Source organism: Chinchilla lanigera, unplaced genomic scaffold, assembly GCF_000276665.1.
Source record: "Chinchilla lanigera isolate Chin_1 unplaced genomic scaffold, ChiLan1.0 scaffold00132, whole genome shotgun sequence".
Lineage (NCBI taxonomy): Eukaryota > Metazoa > Chordata > Mammalia > Rodentia > Chinchillidae > Chinchilla > Chinchilla lanigera.
This window is the reverse complement of record NW_004955533.1, coordinates 2,478,357-2,501,588: the sequence shown is the minus strand read 5'-3', so window position 1 is coordinate 2,501,588 and position 23,232 is coordinate 2,478,357. Positions and strand designations below refer to the sequence as shown.

The following is a 23,232-nucleotide window of genomic DNA, read 5'->3' as shown; positions in this document are numbered from 1 at the left end:
GTCCGGTCCCCGAGCCCGCCGCCGCTGGCCTGGGCACCGCCGGGAGGGCAGGCTTCCCGCTCACCTGTCCGGGCTCGGGCTCCGGGCTGCGGGCTCCCCGGGACGGGCAGGGCCACCTGCCTCTGCCTGAGGCGGCTGCGGTGGGGAACTGGGACTCTGACCGCAGTGGGCCCTCCTGACACTTTTAGGATCCGCTGGTTTTAAGAAGGATTTGAAAAGGAAGAACATAGGGTAGTGGCTGTATTTTGTATTCCCTTATCAGTCTTTTATCTGCACCCCAGAAGTTATACGCACACACACGCACACACACGCACATACACACACACACACACTGATGGATATTTCTATGGACTCTATCTCTGAAAACTCCCAGGACCCAGGAATCCTGGTTTTCTAGCTGCCCAGTTGAGATCAGACCAGCAAGCAGCACAGGCTGGAGGCTGTCGAGGGGTCTAGGGGAGGCGAACATTCGTCCTGCTCCTCTCAAAGGACTTTGCACTCAGGTCCTTCGAGTGTGTGTGTGTGTGTGTGTATGTGCGTGCACACGTGCACTCTCTCACACACGCAACCAGCCTCTTCTCACACAAAAACATGCATACGTCTGCCCCTACAAGACAAGCATGTTAACATGGCTCTTGAAGCTTCTGCCTGGGGAGCTGGGCAGGGTGGTTGGTGCACATCTGTGATCTCAGTACCTTGGGAAGCTGAGAAAGAGGATCAGAGTTCGAGTCCTCCTGGATGACTGCCTCAGACTAAGACTGTCACAAGACAAAGAAAGGGGCTGGTGGAGCTCAGTGGTTTGTTTCCCCACCCCTCGCCCGCCCCCCATTTTGCCTGGTTCTTGATGTCACCCTTAAATACCCTTAACCTTCCTCCCAAGCAGCAGCAACCTCAGCAGGACTTAGAAAGCCTCCAGGAGAGATGAAGAGGGCTCGGGGATGGAAGGGCATGGAGGGTTAAAACCTGTTGCTCTAAACACGGAAATATCCTGGGATATTTAATTCCATCTCTCAGCTGGACCTCCGGCTGCAGCTTTCGGGCTGCCCTGGACTTTGCAGAGCAGATTACCTCCTGGCTTGCTGCGCCTACGCCCCAGCCCAGACCTCAGCACACTCCTGTTCTCAATACACTGCTCAATTTCCTGGGTCTGGGAATTCGAAAATTAGAGAGCATGCCCGTGGGTACCAAGCTCTGCTGCTGTCGGGAGGTCTTTGTTTGCATTTATATTTGTGAAACACCCGGGAGCTACGAAGACACACTAATAAACGCCTGGACATGTGATTGGGCCCCCTGCTCTTACTTGGTCTGACACAAGTGCTTACCTTAAGGAAGAAAACCCTGGGCCTCCCCTGCAAGCCACTCGTCTTTGCTGAGTTGATAGTGGGAAAGCAAATTGCGCTGGTGACTCATAGACAGTGCTGAATGAGGCAGGGCGATCGGGCCTTTGAGCCGGAGTTTCTTCCTGTGTGAGGAGGGAGCTGGTAGAAAGATGGAAATGTGGGTTTTGAGGTTGATTGAGCCGGAGGTAGCTCTGTTTTGAGGCAGGCAGTACCAGGCACAGCACCTAGGCCTGGAGTCATATCTATGTGAACTTTCTCTTGCCACTGGCTCTGTGAAGGAAGCACCCGTTTAGAGCTAGGTAATTAACTAGATAGATCTGTATTTATTAACATTCTCGAAGGATGGTCAGTGGGAAAATGTCTCAGTATCTCTCCGGAAGTGGTCAGGTTGTGGTCAGGTTTGTGGGAATACCCAAGTGCACATAAAATCTCCTTCAGCAAAGGCAGACGTGCTGATTTTAAGATGTTCTCTATCCAGGGTCTCAGCTGTGGTGATGAGGCTTGTATACCAGGTGCAGAAAGGCAAGTGTTACAGTAATTGGATTGCTATATCTTTCTCCTTTGGAAAAGGCTTTGTTCTTTGGGTTTTAGAGAAGTGTGAAATAATCTGAGGCTCAGTTTCATCTTTCAAAACTGTTACTCATTCCGAGAGGGCTCTTCTCTCCATTCAGGAATGTTTTCCTGGTAGGGAAGAGCCTTGGAAAAGGCTCTGACAGTTAGGGTTTGTGGGTGAGTTACTGCGATCAGAGGGAGGGCTTCCCATCGAGATACCCGGTGAAATGCAGTAAGTCACCCTTGGACATTGGTGCGGGATTCAAGATGCTCAGCTGCTTTCGGAGATTTATTAGCTCCTTTTAATGTTTAATATGCATCAGACTTTAATCTCTTTCTGCATGAAGAAAAGGTGTGGGGCATGGAAATAGTGTCTGAGGGTTGAGCAGTTGTTTGACAATGACATTACATCACTGATTTATTTTTAAGAGAAAGCTAATTGCAGTAATGGTGCCTAGGATGCCACAATCCCAGTACCAGAATGCTCCTAAGGATTATGTATAACCCACGCAGGATTTAGGAAAGGAGAGTTCAGTGTTACCCACCCTCTGTTGGTTCCCGCGGGAGACTTCGTTTTCCTCACAGTGAGGACCTGCCTGTGGGGCTGGTGTCTGGCACTAGCAGTGCAAGGCTTCGGGCGCATCTTTACAGTGTTCCTGTCTCACAGCTGGGAGGCGACGGCATTCCGGCCTCCTCTGCCCACGGTCCATGCTGCTCAGCGACAGAGTTGGGGTCCAGGGGTTCCTCCCGAAGGGGTCACAGAAAATGCTCCCACTTTCCCTTTTCTCCGTTCTTCCCCCTTCCCTCTTGCCCTGGCTACTCGGGAGGAAGCTTATGCAATTTCAGGAAAATCCTCACCACTAGAGGGAGAATTAGACTCATTCTAATAGTACCCGTTATGGAATATCCCCAAGTAATTTTTAGAACCTAAGGCCGTGCCTGTAGCGGATGGTGGGGAGTTGGTGAGTGTGCCCAGTCTGTGCACACGTGACTGTCGGGCCAAGAGAGGGTACAGAGCCCGGGGACCGTGACCCGGTTCTGCAGTGTTGGGGAGGTGAGGGTCAAGAAAAAGATCAGAGAGGGGAAGAGGAGGAAAGAAGGAAGAAGGGAAGGGAGGGAGGGAAACTGAGGAGAGACACAAGAAGGAGGGAAGAGAGAGGGAGGAGAGGGAGAGGATGGGGGAACCATGAGAATGCTAGAGCATGGTGGCCGAGCTGGTAATCACAACTGTATACCAGTTGGAAAAATGCAAATGTTACACATATTACATTGCTGTATCTTTCTCCTTTGAAAAAGCCTTTGTTCTTTGAATAGGCTTTACAGAACTGTGAAATAGTCTGATTCCCAGATTCCTCTTTCAAAGCCATTACTCCTTCTGAGAGGTGTCCTGAGGTGGTCGTATATCCCACGGAGAGAGCTCCCATTCTTTCCGTGGCCCCCAGCACATTTGCCCTAGAAAGATTTGCCCTGTCCTGTGGGCAGTACTTGGTCCCCAATTACTTATCAGAATGCTTCAAACTCCTGTGTTCTTTGTTTTAGCAAGATGGCAATACTAATATTCCTGATGCTGATCCTGCTAACATATTGTAGAGCAATGTCTAAAATTCTATGTTATTTGTAAAAATTCAGTTGTATAAATAATGAATTCAGTGTATCACTTACTGAATGTATGTCCCACATGTTATATATAAATTTCTATTGATGGTGGATGTTCAGTGTGAATAAAAATCCACAGGAATTTGTAGTCTCTGTGGATGATTAATTTGACCTCCTAGTCAAGACATATTCAAGAAATAGAATTACAGTTTAGCAGTAGCCTAGGAAGAAAAACTTAAGTAGAGAAGTCATTCTGTAGGGCATATGCTGTGCACTCATTGTCAAAATCTCATATACATGGTACAGCCAGACCTTCATATCTGTGGGGTCCCCATCTGCAGATTCAACCAACTGTGGAATGAAAATGGTGGAAACAATTGTGCTGAATGAACATTTACAGACATATTTCTTGTCATTATCCTCTAGGCAGTATTGTATAATGAGTATTTATATAGCATTTACAGTGTACCTTGTATCAGTTTTTGAAAGATGGTTTAGGGGGCTGGGGATTTAGCTCAGTGGCACAGCGCCTGCCTGGCAAGCTCAAGGTCATGAGTTCGATTCCCGGTACTGGAAAACAAAACAAAACAAAACAAAACAAAAATACCAAACAAATAAAAAAAGAAAGATGGTTTAATATGTCCATGAAGGTTATAGATGAAATACTAGGTCACTTTGTACGACTGACTTGAGTATCCTTGGGTTTTGGTACCCATGAAAGTGGGTTGTGGAACCATCCATAGCAAATAAGAAAAGACAACTGAACATTCATCCAGATTTAGGCAATCTGACCACTACTCTAGTGTATGTTACAGCTTGTCCAAACTCATAAAATTCATGTATATACTGTATGACATATGTATATATGCACACACATAAGACATATATGGTTCTGAAGATTTAAATGAAGTAGATGAATTGAACTTAAAAGTGCTTGTCAGTTTTACTGATTTTATGTTCATTGTATATCACTTAGAGAATCCGAAAAATTACCACTAGAAAACGTATCCTAGAGCACAGGTCCGCTAACATGGCCCTGACATTTTGGTTCCTATCTGGGAATTTGGATATAAATGAGCTCATTTCTATTCAGAACCAATATTGCAGTTTTCTATTCTTTTTTTTTTTCTCTTCTGTGAAGAAAAATATCAAGTCCCGCACACTGACAAACTAGAATGTTTTGTTTTGTGGATTTCTTGCCTAGCTAATGGGGATCCATCCACAAGTAGATTCTTCTTCTACAAAAGAAGAGACTCTTTTCTAAGCCTGAAGGGCTGTGGGTGAGCTGGCCTCCCTCACTGAGAAAATCGGCTTGTCATCTCCAGGCCTGTCCATTGAAGCACTGCTGTCAGTGAGTACCAGCTGGGCAGGCTCTGCATTCAGCGACACACGAAACAGTTTTGGAGATGTTCAAGCATTCATTGGGACCTGCTTGCTAAAAACCCAAATGCAGTATGAGGCCGGCCTAGAGCATAGTGACACCCTGTCTCAAAATCGAACACCCTTTCCAGTCAAAACAGCTATGTTAAAGAAATACTAGAAAGATTTTAATTCTTAGTGTCTGCATTAGCCTGCAACAAGTGAGTCCAATTGTGTGAACGGAGGCCAGCGAAATTGCCAGAGGGTGTTCCCAGTCACAACTGACACCTTTACCCGTATTTGAGTGCTGGCCAAGCAGACACCCTCAGAATGTCCACATGTCTGTCTCCACCGCCAGACTCAGTCTTCAAGAGAAGCACAGTCAGAACCATCACTTCCAGTGAGTCCATTCTGCAAATTCTGCTCTTCTCTTTAGCAAGAATGAGGTTTTGTCCCTGGGAGAGGAAACAACATGAGAAAGGAAGCCACAGCAAACCTCGGGAAGGTGTGTGCCTCGATACTGGGTGGTTTGCGAGGTGTATCCAAGAGTGGCTCATTGCCGGCTGGCTGATCTGTCATGGTTTCCATGTCACAGGGGTCTGTAGTCTAACTTGCACGGGGAAGGATCTGTGTCAGTTAATGAAAACATTGTGCGTTGTTTGTAGCAGCTGCGTTCTTCCTGTCCAGCTCTTCCTGGGTGTTTCATTTCATTTTTAAATTTTAGCTGCACCATATAGATTTGTACTTAGGGTCATGGGGACTTTCTGCTCATTTCAGTGGTTCTTGGAAAGGACACACTGAAGGCATGGTATTTGCAGGGGCCCTTGCTGCATTTATATGTCACTTTCTGTGTCATAACTACAGGTCCAGAAAGGTGGAAGAGGATGAATATGAAGATTCTTCATCAAACCAAAAGTGGGTCTTGGCTCCAAAATCTCAAGACACTGATGTGACTCTCATTCTCAACAAATTGCTGAGAGAATATGATAAAAAGCTGCGGCCAGATATTGGAAGTGAGTATTACTGTTTATTCCAATAGAAAATATATTATGGTGATATATTTTTGAAGTATTTAAATAATTACAAATTCAGAAATTCTTGCAAAGATAGTGCAGAGAGGTCTTTTAGACTCATCCCACAATTCATAACTGCTTTATGGTAGTGAAGCCAGGAGGTTGACATTGGTATAGTGTGTGTGTGTGTGTGTGTGTGTGTGTGTGTGTGTATGTCACGTTTTGTCACTGGTAAATTTGTATGAGAACTGTAGCGAAGATTCTCAGCTAGTTCATGACCATAGAGATGCCCTCTTGCCATCTTGTTATAGTCATATCTATTTCTCTTCCCCAAATTTCTAACATTGGCCACTAATTTCCTCACTACAACTATATTTTTTCTCATGTTGAGAATGTTATGTTTTCTCCACTTTGGAGAATGGTGTGTTTTCATTCAGCAAAATGATTTAGAGGTCCATGGAAGCTATTACGTGTGTCAGTCATTGATTTTCCTCCTGATGAATAGTCTTCATGTGTATGTGTAGCACAGTTCCTCACTCACCTACTGAGGAACACTTTGGTTGTTTCTACTTTTGTCTGTACAAATACCATGGATGTATTTACATCCATACAGCTTTTTGGCGCCTGAGTACAATTCCGTTCTCTAGGATGCATGCCCAGGAGTACCACGGCTAGCATAGATATTTCAAAGCTTCTTTCAAGTTCTTTTTTGTAAATATAAATTAACTTTTCAAACTGAGGTAATTTGTGGGATGATGGGGTGTTTTGATATGTGTAGATATTTTATAATGTTTAAAACAAAGTAAGTTGACCTTTATCCTTATTTATTATTTCTTTATGGTGAAAATTTGCAAAATCCTTTCTTCTAAACTGGGTGTGGTGGTGCACACCTGTAATCCCAGCACTCTGGAGGCTGAGGCAGGAGGAGTGCTGTGATTTCGAGGCCAGCCTGGGCTACATAGTGAGTTCAAGGCCAGCCTGGGCTACATCGCGAGACCCTGTCTCCAAAAAAAGTAATTTCTTGTAAGTTCAAAATATGTGGCGGTTTATTTTTATCTCTGCCCATCTCACCTTCTCCTTGCACTCTGCAGCCCAGTTTTCCTTTTTCTCCCCTACTCTCCGTCACTGTTCTGCTCTCAACTTCTTTTTTCAGAGAACTGTCAAATGCTTTTCTAAGTGCCCATAACATTTTCTGTTTGCAGCCAGCAATGTCTGAGAAACTCAGTTCTCTCTGTTCTTACCAGCTTTTGGTATAGTCATTATTTTTATGTGTTAGCAACTGTAATAAGTTGATGCTTAATAGATTGATAGCCCATTGTGGTCTTAATTTGTGCTGCCTTGTTGGTTAGCGGTCGTGATCACTCTTTATTGCTTATTTGTCATCTGCATATCTGTCATTGAAACATCTCTTTATGTTACTTGCCCTTTTACAAGTCGGATTATTTTGTTTGTTTTATTTTATATTTTCACTGCTCAGTATTAAGAATTCTTTATACATGCTAGATGAGTCTTTGTCAGATCTCTAGCTTTTCATTTCATCCTCTCAAGAATTTTCACGGGGGAAGTGTTTAATACTGATGAAGACTATTTATTTTCCTTTTATGGAAAATAGTTTTGGGAGGAGTAATCTCTGAGAACTTTGTAAGGTGTTCTGATTGCTGAGGATTTTCTTCTAAGAGTTTTATAACTAGGTTTTACACTTTAGATCACTGTGATTAACTTTATATGAAATTAGGGTGTGAGAATTGTGATCTATTACCCCATCCTCACCTCCAGTTACATCACCACAAGTGATTGAAGAGATAAACTCCTCTATTGAATTATATTTATTCAGTTTTCAAAAATTCATTGTCTTGACTAGTGTGGGGTATTCTGGATTCTCTGTTTTGTCTGTGTATGTGTCACTCTGCCAGTACTTCATTTGATTTCTGCAGCTTTATAATAAGTCTTGAAATTGGAGAGAGTAATTCAGCCTCCTTATTCTTAACTCTTATAATTTGTTTTCATATATAAATTTTAGAAAAATGTTGTCCGTATCTAAAAGAAGAAAATATTAGCCAGGCATGGTGGCACATGCTTGTAATCTCAGCACTTAGGAGGCTGAGGCAGGAGGATTGCCTAGGGTTTGAGGCCAGCCTAGACTATATTGTGAGTTCAAGACCAGCCTGGACCACACAGCGAGACCCTGTCTCAGAAAACAATTAAAGAAGACAAGAAAGCAAGCAAGCAAGAGAGAAAATCATGCGGGGACATTGGTGGGAATGATGCTATTACTGCATGTCTGTTTGGAAAGAACTGGACATACTTACTATGTAGAGTCTGCCAATCCGTGGACATAATATGTCTCTCATATGTTTAGAGATCTTCTTTAATGTCTTATATAAATGACTTCTAGGGGTTAACGTTTGAATCCTGAAAATATTCTGTTGGGCTCACAGCAAAGTGTTTTACTTTTTAGATCATTTAAATAGTACATATTTTTTAATTTTATTTTTGCCATGTTCAGTGCTACTTTACAGAGGCAGAGAATTGCCTTTTGTGTGCTGATGTATTTTGATTTGTTCAAATTTTAATAGTTTTAGAAGTATATTTTTTCTGATAGGTTTCTTAAGCTTTTGTACGTATAGCATCATGTCATGTATGAAAAGGAGAGTTACATTTCTCCTTTTCCAATCTGTAGTGTTTTCTTTTCTTTCCTATTGCATGGCTAGAACTTCTAGCACTCTGATGATAGCAGTGGTGTGAGTGGATGTCTTTGCTTTGTTTAGATCTAAGGGCATGGTTTCTGTATTCCACCATAAGGATGATGTGAGCTGAAGGTGTTCTGTATATGTTTTTATCCTTATGGAAAACTTCCTTTACTTCCTAGTTTTCCTAGAGACTTTTAAAAATCACCCGTGAGTACTGAATTTTGCCAAATATTTTACTGCATCAATTGATGTAATCATGGGATTTTTTGTTTGCCTTAGTATGGCTGATTGCATTGTTTGTTTGTTTGTTTGTTTGTTTCGATATTAAACCACTATTTTGCCCCTGGTATCAATTCTACTTGGTCATGTCAGTTAGTATGTCCTTTTTAAATATTCTTTGTGTGTTGCTGAATTCACTTTGCTAACATTTTGTTAAAATTTTTTTTATATCTGTACATGAGGGCCATTATTCTAACATTTTATTTTCTTTTTCTTTCTTCCCTTTTCTTTTTTAACTGTCTTTTTTTCTTTGCTTTTAGTGTTAGGCAACATCAATATCATAAAATGAGTTGGGACCTGCTCCTTCATCTTTCCTTTTAGGGAACAGAACTTGGGTTGTGTAAGAATTTGTGTTAATTCTTCAAATGTTTGATGAAGGTATCCACTGATACCTTCTCGGCCAGGAGTTTTCTTCTGGGGAGAGTCTTTAAAATTACAGATTAAGGGGCCAGGGGTATAGCTCAGTATCACAGCACCTGCCTGGCAAGTGCAAAGTCCTGAGCTCGATTTCCAGCACTAAAAAAGAAAAATAAAATTACAGATTCATTAGTTTAATGAATATAAGTATACCCAAATGATAAATTTCATATTAAGTAAATTATGATTGTTTTTGTTTTTCAAAGAATTATTCTGTTTCTTTTAAGTGGTCAAATTTGTGCATGTAGAATTATGATAGCCCCGTATAATCTTTGGAACATCTGTGGGGCCTGTAGTAACTTCCTTGATTTGTATCTGATATTAGAAATTATCAGTGATACTGGGTTATCTTCCTTTTTTCTTTGTTAATCTTGTTAGAGGTTTCTTATTCTAATTTCAAAATGCCAACTTTTTGCTTCATTATTTTTCTCTATTAACTTTGATATCAGTTCCATTATATTTTGATCTCTTTATCATCTTCCTTTTCTCTGCTTTGGTTTTATTTTGGGTTTCTTCCTGCAGTAGAATTTAGATTCTTGATTTGAGACTATTTTTGTGTAAGCATTTGGTGCTCTGAATTGCCCTCTCAGCACATTTTAACTTCATCCCACAAATTCTGATATGTTGTGTTTTTATTTGCACGTAGTTAAATATATTTTTAAATTTCCCTTGAGATTTTTGTCATTAACCCTTGGATTATTGAGAAGTCTATTTTTAGTTTTCAAATGATTGGAAATTTTTTTTCTGCTTTTGATTTCTAGTTTCATGACATAGTGATTCAAGAACATACTCTTTTTCAGTTCATTTCTTCTAGTTTGTTAATGTTTGATTTATAGCCCAGGATATTGTTAAGTTTGAGAACTGGTCCAGGGGTATTTGAAAAGATGTCTATACCGGTGCTGTTGGGTGGATTAGAGCCTCTCACTGGATAGTATGGTTGAGCTCCTTTATATCCTCAGTTATTTTTTGCCTAGTTTTCTGTTGTTTTTCTTAATGGATTAACAGTGCATTGATTGAAAATGGGTTTTGATCCAAGATAAGAGCGGTGCGCCAGGACGGGAGAGGTGGTGTATACACACAGTTGCTGGTCTAGGCCTGCGCTGTACTCAAGGGAATGGTGAGAGAATATGAGAGTTGCCACAGGGACATTCTTTTTTCCCCCACAGTACGCTCCCAGTCTAGGGTTTGTTTCTTTTCCATTGAGCTTTGCTTCAGATACACCCCTGCAGCTTGTCAACCTTCACTCTGACCTACCCATACTGTTCCTCCAAGTTTTCAAGCCCAAGAGGCCAATTTACCTGTAGCAGGACCTAGAACTACCCTGATTCCTGTAGGCTCAGAATTTCAAAATCCTTGTAGTTGGAGTGGGGGAGTGTATAGATGCGTGTCCAAGGCAAAGTTGGAGAGATGATGTCATCTCTCTGTGCCTCAGTTGCCTCTCCTGTGCAGTGAGTGAGGGGGATCACGTTACTCTTCAGCTTCCTTCAGATTTAAAATATTTATTTTGTAAGGACACATTTAAATTACCGTTGCACAAGGTTCATGAATTCCATTGTCACCCCGTTGACCTCGTAATAATTAGGTGAATCTATTCAGTGTGAAGAGTTTGAAGCAGTTGTGTATTTACAGGGAAGGGGATGGTTTAGAAAATATTGCTGGTTTCCTTACTGTCAGACACTCTGGTGGACCTTGAAAACAACAAGCAGGAATCACTCCTTTTGCTTGTGAACAAGTTTAGTGCAGTTGGTACTTTGCATATCAAGGGCTAGGATTCAGTGAAGCGTTTCCCATCACATTGTCATAACATTTGTCTCCTGTGCTGGGAAATTGGACATGAGTAGAATGTGAGTGAGCCTACCTTTAACTCATACGTCTCTGCCCTATAGTGTGTTCATTAACCACTGTGCTACCTAGGAGATGCAAGGCAGGCCTGTTAAAGTCAGAGCAAACCCCTCACCCACGCAGACATACAGCAGTGCACTAGGAGTGCGATATACTAATGTTCTGTCGCATGCAGTCAGCAAACTGGATTCAGTTCTACATAGTCCCCTCCTTATTCATAGGAAAAATAGTCCAGGACGCCCAGTGAGTGCCTAAAACTATGCATAGTACTAAACTTTGAATCATCTATGCTTTTTCTTCTACATATATACCTGTGATGATAAAGTTTATGTATGAATTAAGACACAGATTGACAGTAATTAATAATATAATACAATTACAGCAATATGTTGTAATAAAATTAATGTAAACATATTCACTTATTTTTGCACAGTGACTAACCATAGGTAACTGAAACTGTGAAAAGCAAGACATCGGTTAAGGGAGGTCTGTGTATTTTCCCATTGTGTACATAAAGAACTGTGCATTTTCCACATAAAATAGCATGCATACATATTAAGAATGCATGTTTCTTTGAAAGTAGGCAGCTCTTCTAAAGCATCCTGTCACTTGGTCCTCTTAAGTCATTGTCTCACAGGAGAGCTCTGTGTTTTCTGAGTGAAGGAGATTTAAAAACAATAATTAAAAGCCATGAGTTTAACATTGCATCCTGGACATTGCCATGATCCTTGGGATAGCTCAAGATGCCTATTACTGTCTTATTTAAATGCTAGATAAACTTTGATTGGCAGAATCCAGCAACTTGCTGGTACTCAATTAGAGAATAGTAACTGTCTAAGAATAGCAACCTGGGAAAAAATACTGACTTAGATGCTGTTTTCTTTCATGGCTCAGAAGGGCTCTGCTTTAAAGCTGAATTTGCCAGAAAACCTGAATTCTTCAAGAAAATCTAGCCTACATCCATAATCATTTTGGGTCCTTTATCGGTCAGTGCTAACTGGGGAAACCTATTTAATGCAAGATATACAAATATGTAAGAATTTACAAGGTTGGCTGACAATGGCCACACATAGAGTCAGGTGCGGAAGAGTGCAGAAGGTTTGTCTGCACAATGGAGATGTGAAGGATCCAGTGGAAGGCCTGGAACATGGTGTAGTGTCCCATGTTAGTCAATATCCGGAGGCTGATGGGTCTGCAGTGGAAGGCTGAAGTGTCTGTGCTGGAGGCTGAAGACAGGTCTGCTCTGGAAGGCTGGAGTCTGCTCTGGAAGCCAGGAGACAACGTCCAAAGTGAAGGTGAAGACGGGAGCTCTTGCAGTGAAACAGAAGCAAACCTTCCTTCTTCATTTCCCTTTTATGCCATTTTGGTGACAGTCTTCCCTAGGGTGGGTTTTCCACACCCAGAGCTGTGCTGAGCCAATCTAAATGGGCGTATCTTACTCACATTGACACAATCAGTTAACTGTCATGGATCCCTGTTGGAGCACAGCGATGTGAAATTTATGTACGGTGCAGCACATGGATTTACCACAAGTTTATCGTAGTTGTTGGTTTATTTTCTCACAGCCTTCTCACTTCCTCCCGCAGCTAGTTGGTCAGTGCATCCTTGTCTTCTTTCTGCATCAAGCCTGACCTGAACCCTGGCAAAGCTGGGGAGCAGTACTTGGGTTTTGCTGGTGGTAAGGGACTGGAGAAGATGATCTCCAGATAGCCCTTGAGAGGAGATGCTGGAAATCCCACTGAAGCAAATTGAGGTTATTAATGTGAAATCCATGAAAAATCTGTTTTGCTTCTGGGATGAAGTCCTAACCCCTGAGAGTGATACAGAGCGCAAGTATTATTTTGGCCTGGTCTGTTTCTAAGCTTACTTTCCATACTCTCTGAATTGCATCCAGTATACCACAGCTCCTTTTTTTTCTCATGTGCTATCTGTGTTATCATGGGCTTTGCCCTTATCTCCCCCTACTACAATGAGCTCTCCTGCACCTTCTCCAAGCCTGGATGTGCTCCAGGAGGATTCTTCCTTCATGGCTTGCCATTCCATCCCTTTCCACCAGAGAGAATCCTGTGTGTCTCCCCTGAGTTTTCGCCAGCATCAGCTTTTTCACCTTTAAAACAGAACTAGAAAATTTTGAAGGATTGCCTTGAGTATGATGTGACCACAGAGGTGATGTTGCCACAGAAGTGATGTGACAACAACAGTCCGTGTGCATCGCTTCCTAACTTTGGATGCATATGTGCATGTTGCAGTCTTCCAACATACGTAGTCCAACCACAGACCCAAGATCCAACATCAGAAAATACATTAACTATCTCACTGCTGTTACTGCTAACAGTAAATAGATGGAATTGCACTGACTTGCTTGTGTTATGTGGAAGTAACATATCTGTATGGAATCCACTAGTTCTCACATCACAAATTGTGATAATTACATTTTAAAACTTCAGTCTACTTTCTTAGCTATTATCTTTCTTCAATTTCTAAGTTGTAGATGTTTCTCTTCTCTGTAACTGTACAGTACTTTAAGGAATGCTGAAGCCATGTCCTATACTGGTTCAAGGTTGTGCTGGATGTCATTTATCTCAGGAACAGGTCTTGTCTTGTGAGCTAGGAAAGGTTGAAGGAGGATAAACTTTTAAATAAGAAACTCACAGAAAAGAAGAGAAATCGCCAGTGTTATTCTCCTCCATCAGTTTTTCAAGAAATTGGAACGACTCTCCTGAATATGGATTACTAAGTGTCTTAGTTACTTTTCTGTCATTGCTGAGACAGAATACCCAGCTTCCAAAATTAAGGAAGGAAAGGTTTATTTAGCTCATAGTTTGTGGAGATTTCAGTCTATAATCAGCTGGCTCCAAGGCAGGGTGGCACATGGCACAGGGGCAGCAGTCCAAGGCAGCCAAAGATAGCAAAAACAACAAGAGCAAACAGGGAGGAATGGCAAGAATAAGCCTCTTTCTCTCCTTCATACTGTATGCAGGCTGCCCGCCCCAGGGTGGGTGTAGCACTCACATCCATAATCCCAGCATTGGACCATGAGTCAATCAAAAACTCTAGAAGCCCACCCCATGACTTCATGAGGCTTTGGAGGGACATCTAGACACAAACCATAACATTCCTCCCGTGGCCCCCTAAACACTCACGTACATTCCTTTACGCAAAAGGCGTTCTAGTCCATCTCTAAGAGTTGCCAGTCTTAACAGTTTCAGCATGGTTGAAAAGTCCAAGTCCCAAGTCTCCTCTGAGACCTAAGACAAACTCTTCGCTGTGATCCCCTGTGCAAATGAAAACTTAAAAGCTTCCAACATTCCATGGCACAAGATGAATATTACCACTCCTGTACAAATATAGATACGAAGCATTGGGACCAAAGCAAGTCTAAAATCCAGCAGGGCTAACATTAAGTTCTGTAGTTCCATGTGGAACATCCAAAGCAATCTGTGATAAACTGTGAGCTCCAAAAGCCTTATGTGGCTCCGCCCCTACTGCACTTCTGGTGGTTGTATCTCCCACAGCTTCTCTCTTGGGCCTGCTCTGCTCCCTCCTTTCAGCTTTCCTCAGATAGTCCACATTCCTGGCTTTTCCAAACTTCTGAGGTCTCCATTGCACCTTTCACTTCATACTAACAGCTTCACATGCTGCCCTCTCGGGGGCACACTACCTGGCCTCCCAGACCTTTTGAAATGTAGGTGGAAGCCTTCTTAGCCTCAGAATTCGTACATTCTGCATGTGCCTAAACCCAGTGCCATGTGGATGATGCCAAGCTCTGCTGCCAGCTGGAGGCTTAGCCAAGTTCTCTCCTGTCTTGGCTGTAGGGGTCGAGTGCTTGGATCACAGAGCACTCTGAACCTGATTCTGAGGAACAAGTGCTCTATGGAGCCCCTGCCAGTTTGGAACCTCATGTGGCTGCTGCCATTCTGGAACATGGTATTCTGCGGCTTTCTCCTCAAGGCAGAGTCTTTCACTTTTGCAGTTTTGAGGCTGCAAAGGGTGGAGATTTGCTGTTTTTTGTGATTCCCTGAGGCCATCTTTTCTGTTCTGCTGTTCCTTCTCAGCAGTGGAGATCTCCTCAGCTCTATCTTTGCAGTCCACAGCTTTACTGGAGTTTCCTTTCTGGCCAACTCACAACATTTTAAATCATCTTCTGGGCTCTTTGCTCTTGAGTCTCAACATAAATATGGATAAAATTTCCCAACAATAGCCATGCCATCGCCTCAACATTTGACTGCCTTGAAATTTTGTCTGCCAGATTAGTCTACTGCTTTTAATCTCAGTCTCAGGCAATGTCTCTGGACATGAGCAAAATGTAGAAGAGCTTTCTGCCAAGCCATAATGCACATCATCTGGAGTCCAACAACCAGTGCAGTTCTTTCCAGCAGAAACTTCCCAAGCCTGGTGTTTGCTGGTAGGATTTGTATCAGCCTTCTGGTCTTCTGAGCCCTGACTAGAATCTCCCATACAGAAGAGCCAAAGGCGTTCTAGCACTTTTCTTTCAGGTGAAATCTCTGAACCTTTCCAAACACTTCCCACAAGCCATTTCCAAAAGCTCTTGAACCACATGGCCAAGTATAGTAACAGCAACAACCCCACTCATAATACCAAATTCTCTCTTAGTTACTTTTCTCTCATTGCTGAGACAAAATACCCAAAGCCCAAAATTAAGGAAGGAAAGGTTTATTTAGCTCACGGTTTGTGGAGGTTTCGGTCTGTAATCAGCTGGCTCCAAGGCAGGGTGGCATGGCACAGGGGCAGCAGTCCATGGCAGCCGAAGACAGCAAAAGCAACAAGAGCAATGGGGAGGAGTGGCAAGAACAAGCCTCTTTCCCTCCCCTATACTGTATGCAGGCTGCCTGCCCTAGGGTCGGTGTAGCACTCACACCCATAATCCCAGCATTGGACCATGAGTCAATCAAAAACTCTAGAAGCCTGCCCCATGATTGCATGAGGCTTTGGAGGGACATCTAGACACAAACCATGACACTAAGCTACGCAGATTCCTTCCCTGTTATCTGTAAAGTCTGTGTATGTGACCATGTTGGGAAAAATACAGAGTTAGGCCATTGACTTTTAAAAGTGAATGGATATTCTGACAATGTGGTTGGTATGTAGCATTAATGAATGGATTCATTTAATTCAAGAAAATATCTGACTAATCTCTTGGCTCTATCCATGGATAGAGTGCTTAATGCTCTCTCCCCTTCTCCTGGTATTTCCATATCTCAATTTCTTTCCCAGGACAGGGATAGTGAGTCCTAACTGGATCCTATTTTCTTTCCACACACACTTTTTTGCATATGTTGAGTCCTGCCCCTGCTCTGCTGTTGGATGGGGTCAATCAGTGAATGGTGCAGTGTCTGTCTTAGGTCTTTATTCACTCCAGCAGCTTTTAGGGTTTGAGCCCTTCTGTGTGCCCTAAGTCACTGCTGTTTCTGCCTAGCTGTGGAGCCTGTGAATTTGTGAGGTGCCCTCTTGCTTCAGAGGCCCATCTGTCCGTTCACCCTGGGTTGTGGCAATGTTCAAGCTGACACATATTCCTGATCTCTTTGGAAGACAGGGAAAGCAAGCTATTGGCACTAGGCAGCAGAGGGTGTGTTGAGCAGTTGTCTGGGCTTTATACCAGCTCTTTCAGACACAACCCCTTCAGAGAACCATATGAGACTGTCCCAGTTTCTCACCTTCGTGGGTGGGACTGCAAAGACAAACAGAAACACCAAAATGTCACCCAGAATTTGGGGCATATTTATTTACATCTACAGACACTGACCTCTAAAAAATGTCTGGCCCTGATCTTTGGTAGTTTGGGGCTTATATGGGATAAGCAAGCAGGCAATTCAGAAGCAGAATATTTGGTGATTATTGATTGGTTCTTAGAATATGTGTCATAGTGACTAGCTATGAATCACAGTGACCAGCCTTTTCTAAGAAACAGAAGTAGCAGGAACTGTAATAGGAATTGTTACCTGGGTAGCTAACAAACTGAAGTATACTGTTGCTAACTAGTTACCCCAGCAGCTTTGAAATATAATTATTCTTAACTTCTAATTCCTAGAACACCTCAGTCTTAATTCAGATCTTCCCCACATGACTCCGAATTAACCCTTCCAAATATGGTGGTACTGCACCAGATTGCTTCTCAAGCTCTAGCCTGCAATATAGAAGGAGTCACTTGCAGGGTAAAATCTTACATTGTTTGTGGAGTTTTAATAATTGTTCACTTTTCATGGGACTAGCACTGCTGGCCCAGGCTGTATGCTGTCCCTGAATCTATGGACCCCCTCCAGGCTTGTCCTGTGTTTTCAGAGACAGGGCCAGCCCTGAGGACTGGGGTTACTGCTTCAGACAGGTTCGTTCTTCCCTGCGTTGTCTGCATTTTCTCCAGTCACTCTGTGAGTTCTAGTTTTCCTGCAGCTCCTTCTTGATTCCTGGAGCTCTTATTACTTCTCTCTTTGCTAGGTTGTTGTTTTCCTGACTTGCTCATGAAAGGTACTGTTTAGACTGATTAATACTCATGCCACTTTTCACATATACAGACATCCCATATATATATACACAATATATAAGAGATGATATATATCAGATATTAATATATATGAGATGAAAGGCCAAAAGGAAAAGAGAAAAAGGAATGAGAGAGAAGAAAAAAACCCAAACCCAAAGCTACAAAAATACACATTTAAAGCATCTTCTCAGTTCTGTTTAAACTGCAGTCTCAAATCAGCCAGTGAGCTCTTCCCGCTACATTTGTGTGTGGAGAAACTGCTTGTACAGGGGCCTCCACTCCGCAGAAAGTCACTGAGTCCACGAGGTGCCTTCCCGTCCTGTCCCAGCCTGCAGCCCAATCCTGCTCGCTGAGCCAGCTGCCTCCCCGATTCTTTCTCTGGCCTGGCAGTGAATGGGAGGGCTTGAGGTGTGGGTGACCTCTGAGCCCGCCCCTCACCCTCACCACTCTGCGTGCCACGCCAGGCGCTGTTCAGGTCAGGTCGGCCTTGTGGGCGTAGCTGGTGGGGGCTTTGGCTTTGGCTCTGATTTAGGCTCGGATACTTTCGCTTGAGTCGGAACGGGAGGATGCAGTGGTTGGGCCTGTACCCAGGGTTTTGCTGGAAGGGCTTTTTGATCTTCCTCCTTTCCTTTCTCCATAGTTCCTGCACGCTGTGCTCCCTTTCTAGGATGCTCCGGCAGTGCGGTGTTAGGCCCGCCCTGTGGCTAAGCTGCATCTCTAACTCTTTCCCCCAGCGCCCTCTCTGCACTCCACAGAGCTCCCATTCCTGTGTGAACTCTGTGGTACCCAACACGTGCACGCTTCGCGGCGCCTGGCGGAGGGTGTGGGGAGCACCGAGCGGCCTGTGGGCGGGGTGCTGTGTGGACACAGAGCTGCCCGTGTCTGGGAGGACAGCGGGCAGCGCCTGCTCTGGTGCTGCTACAACTGCTTTTCTCCCGTCTTCTAGTCACAGCCTGAGACTCCGTGTCCCAGTTCTCTGATGTCCCCCTCCGGGTCCCCAGTCAGTGCCCTGCCCTTGCTCCTTACTCTTCCAGAGGCCCGCTGGTGTTTGCTGTCCCTGTCCTTGGGGTGACACTCTGTCTTCGAGTTTCTCTGGTGCCGAATCTGTGACTGTCTGGCTGTCTGGGCTCCCTCTCTGGGGGACAAAGCCCGTTCCTGGGGTGCAGCTTCTGCTGCAGGTTGGGCTCTTCCCTCAGAACGCTAGCTCCGCTCTCGAGGGTGTGTTCAGCAGCCCTGCGGTACACGAAGGGGTGCTCCTTCCCCTCTGACGCTGACACTGGTCTTGGTCCGCTGGGTGCCTTCAGTACCTGTTTGTATTTGCCTTCCTGCTGCCGAGTGCCTGTGCGTCCCAGCGTGCTCTGCACTCCCTTCTGTACCTCTGCCTCGTTAGTCTTCCGCAGTGCAGGCTCCCTTCAGCTTTCAGCACAGAGTAGAGAAGATCAGGGGGGCAGGCGGTACTGCAGCCGCCCTGGGCGGAAGGCTGGGATACGGCCCTCCTGACAGCCCACGGCCTGCCTCACTTGGACCGCGGGAAGATGCTCACAGAGCTTCTTGTCCTCGGGCTTAGTGGGACTGGGTGTGACATCTGGGCACTAACTTACATGTGCTCAGGTAGCAGACAGAGGCCCAGTAGGCAGGGTGGGAGGGGTTCCTGCCCACTCCGGGTCCTGTTCCCGGATGAGGGAGAGAGGAAATAACTGGTCTCTGGGATCATGACTCTGACTTTTAGTAGGTCAGGAGTGAGTTTTGTTTCAGATACAGCAAGACCACCAACAAATACATGTTAAAGCATGATTAAAGTTTTGTTTTCTGTTGTTTCTGTTTTGTTTCCAGAGAAAAGAATCTCATTACATATGTTAGGTTGGCCAGGAACTTGAGATCCTCCTGCCTCAGCCTCTTGAGTTGCTGGGAATACAAGCCCATCTGTTTTAATTTTTTTAAGTAGAAACATAAACGTATATATTTATGAGGTAATGTGTGATGTTTTGATACATATACACTCTGTGTAATATACAAATCACAGTAAACATATGTCTCCTCAGACATTATCATTTCTTCGTGGGAAAAATATTCAAAAGCCTTTGTTCTAGTTTTCTGAAATGTATAGTGCACTATTTTATCTCCTGATGTACAATAGCATGCCAGAAATTACTTCTAAGTGTCACTTTGTACCCATTGATCAACCTTTCCCCATCCCTGCCCCACTATTCTCCCTGGATGCTGGGAACTATTATTCTATTCTCAACCTCTGAAGTCAACACTTTAACATTCCATGTATGAGTGAGATATGACTTTCAAACATTTATTTTTCTGTGGCTCTTTGATATCTCTCAGTAGAAAATTTTAACGTTTGTGCTGCCGCAGAACTGTAGGTTGAATGTTTAAGGTCACAGATATGATATATGAGAGAGGACTGGATTACAGTAACAGAGGAAGCCTCCCACGCTCTTTCCCTGTGCTGGTCCTGCTGTCTGTAAATGGAGCAGTTCTACCACAGGCATTTGGGAGTTCTAGTTGGAACACTCTGTTTAGATTTTACTGTGTGTTAAGGAAGGACAGTACGTATAATCAAACGTATTGAATATTATGATAGATAATGAGTGTAGATTACTGTCCCTCCTTTTGTTTCCTTATTTTAAGGACTATGTCCAAAGAAGAGGGAGTTGGAAATGGAGCACTGGGTATTTTGGGTCCTCAGTCCAGGGCTCGTTGTTGGCTCATGTTCTAGTTGCTGCAGGATTGTTAGTGATGGTTGGATGATCTTCGCCTACCTGTCTTAGTCACCTTGTCCCTGGGACAAAATATCTGACACCTACAACTCATGGAAAATGTTTATTTTGGTGAACAGTTTTAGAGGATTCAGTCCATTATCTTCTGACTCAAGGCAGAAGGGGCCTGGTGGAAGGACCTGACTGAGGACAAGTGTTCACGCCATGGTAGCCAGGAAGCAGAGATGAAGGGAGGAGCTGGGAAGAGAGATACACCCTTCCGGTGAAAGCTCCAGTGACCCATATCATCTCACTGGGCCCCACCTCTAACAGCGCATTCAACTCTGAGCTCTTCAGTGGACTAATCCGCTCATGAGTATCACGTCCTGTTGTGGTTTATATCTACATGTCCCCCCCACCCCAAGCCTCGTGTGGTCCTAGGATGTTTTAGGAGGTGGCTGAATCTAGAGTGTGCAATGCTAGGATTAAGGGTGCTGAGAGTAAGGGTGGGTGATTGCCAGATCAGTCCGCTGATTGGCTTGGCACTACCTTAATCCCAGCAGTCTGGATAAGATGAAAGGGGCAGAAAAAGGCTTGTCTTGTCTTCCCCTTTCTGCTCTTATTGCTTTTGCAGTCTTCTGCCTAAACTGTTACTCCTCTGCCATGCCACCCTGCCTTGGAGCCAGCTGATTGTGGACTGAAACCTCTACACACTGTGAGCTAAATAAACCTTTCTCCCTTTAACTTTGGGTGTTGGGGATTTTGTCTCAGCAAAGAGAAAAGTAAACAAGCCCCCCCTTCAATTACCTTACAAAACCCAACCTTTGAACACATGAACCTCTTGGGGGGACATTCTAGAACTAAACCATAACACTGCCAATTCCAAATAGCCTTTCTTTTCTCAGTGTACATCAAGTAACCCTGCAGACTGTAGCTGTAGTTTAGCCCCTCTAGTCTTCCCCCAAATCCACAGCCTAGCACGCAGCCCAGTGAGTTGTCTCTATCCAGCAACTACAATAGATCCAAAAAATAGTTCTAATGTATTCACTTTGGTCTCGGAACAGATGGAGGAGGAGAGAACACAGACATTCTTAATTGCTGTGCTTGAAGTAAAAGTTATCACTGTAGAGATAGAGAACACAGAAATTCTTAATTGCTGTGCTTGAAGTAAAAGTTGTCACTGTAGAGGTAGTTAACTGATTCTCCCACAAAGTTACTTCAAATGCAGAAGGCAGGTAGAGAACAAATTTTGCAGAGAACTTGCATGTCTCCTCTAAAAGACTAATTAGACACCCATGGGCCTCAGGGCTAAGGTCTGCTCTCCACACTTGTTGGCAGGTGACCATTCTCCTCATGTCCTTAACAAGGGAAGGTCCCTCACACACACCTGAGCACTTGGGGTCTTACTTGGTCTTCATCCTTGATGAGTCCTGTGCGAGACAAGATAGCAGCAGAGCCTCCCAGCAGTTCAGATCCTTCAGAATTTGTGTCGGATTTTTTGCCACAAGGAGTGTAAGAAATGTATGAGGAGGTTTCATTGCACAAGATATCTATGATTGTATTTGTATCTGTACCTGTACCTGTGTCTGTATCTATCTTGGAAAATCATTGAAATCACATGACCCTAAGTATAGTCTAGTGACTTTGCCTTGCCTTGACTATTCAGTTAAATTCTTGAAATAACAAATGATTAAAACAAATGAAATAACAAATGGTTTCTTATATTTATTTTTTACTACTCCAGGAATTAAGGAAAATAGCTGAGAATGGATTAGAGTGTGTTTTGGGGGAGAAAGGGTCCAGTCTCAAATAATAAAGTTTTCCACCAATTACCAGGAGAGTCACTGCGAAAACCCGTAGGTTTCTAAGCTCGCATCCCAGCCCTGCCCTAAAAGTCACATGCGCAGCTAATCCTGTCGATGGCGGCCAGTCAGGTGCCTTCCTGCGGCTCTTCTCAGACCACACTGTTGTGGCTTCTGGTCAGTGTGGCTCGTGGGAGCTGGAAGAAGGCCCTCCGACGTGCCGCTGTCACAACTGCTTTGTCTGCTGCGGAGATTTGGCCCAGCTGTCTGCATTTCATCAGTGTGTAATTAACACCTGGAAATACAGTATCTTCAGACACTTTATAAAGCATCGCGTTGCACTTATGGTTCAGGTGTTAATTACCTAAGAGGGACCAGTTGTTCTGTTAATTGCCTAAGCGGGACCAATACAGATGTAAACATTAGTTTCCTAGAATGCTGTGGTTTGTGGGGTCCTGAAGGAGCTTTACCCCAGCAGCTCGCACACTTGGCATTGCATCAGAATGGCCTGGCAGCTTTCTAAAAACACAGAACCCAGGGCCACACACCAAGACCTACTGATTAGGAATGTTTATTTTTTTTTTCTAGTTTACTGAATTACACTCTGGTGGAGTTTTTTATTGTTCTTCTGCTTGCTTTGGTTTTAATTTGCTCTTTTTCCTTTTTCGTAAGAGAGAAGATGAAGTTATTGATGTGAGACTTTATTTTCTAACTTCAGTGTTTAGTATTATGGATGTCGTTTAAATTTTTACTTTATTAGCAGTCCACAGATTTCGGTGTCTTTCACTTGTGTGAAAACTACTTTTCTATTTCCTTTTTTAATTTCTGTTTTTGAATCATGGGTTACTTAGATGTGTGGTATTCATTTATCCAAGAGGGAAGGTTGTATCCGATATCTTTATGGTTTTGATTTTTTTTTTTGGTTTTTCTCCGGTACCGGGAACTGAACTCACGACCTTGCGCTTGCCAGGCAGGCGCTTTTGCCACTGAGCTAAATCCCCAGCTGGGAAGAGAGATACACCCTTCCGGTGAAAGCTCCAGTGACCCATATCATCTCACTGGGCCCCACCTCTAACAGCGCATTCAACTCTGAGCTCTTCAGTGGACTAATCCGCTCATGAGTATCACGTCCTGT

The 23,232-nt window shown here is 43.7% G+C and overlaps 1 protein-coding gene across 2 annotated transcripts in view; it reads left to right on the top strand.

Annotated features, from left to right (window-relative positions):
* Positions 1–5,711: 5,711 nt before the first annotated feature.
* Gabrg3 (gamma-aminobutyric acid (GABA) A receptor, gamma 3) overlaps positions 5,712–23,232 on the top strand; it is a gene marked incomplete at its 5' end in the record, with an annotated part of 533,703 nt that continues 516,182 nt past the window's right edge. For both annotated transcript variants that reach the window (XM_013507696.1, XM_013507695.1), the window contains 1 exon segment: positions 5,712–5,860. In XM_013507696.1, coding sequence (XP_013363150.1) covers positions 5,712–5,860 — 149 coding nt within the window.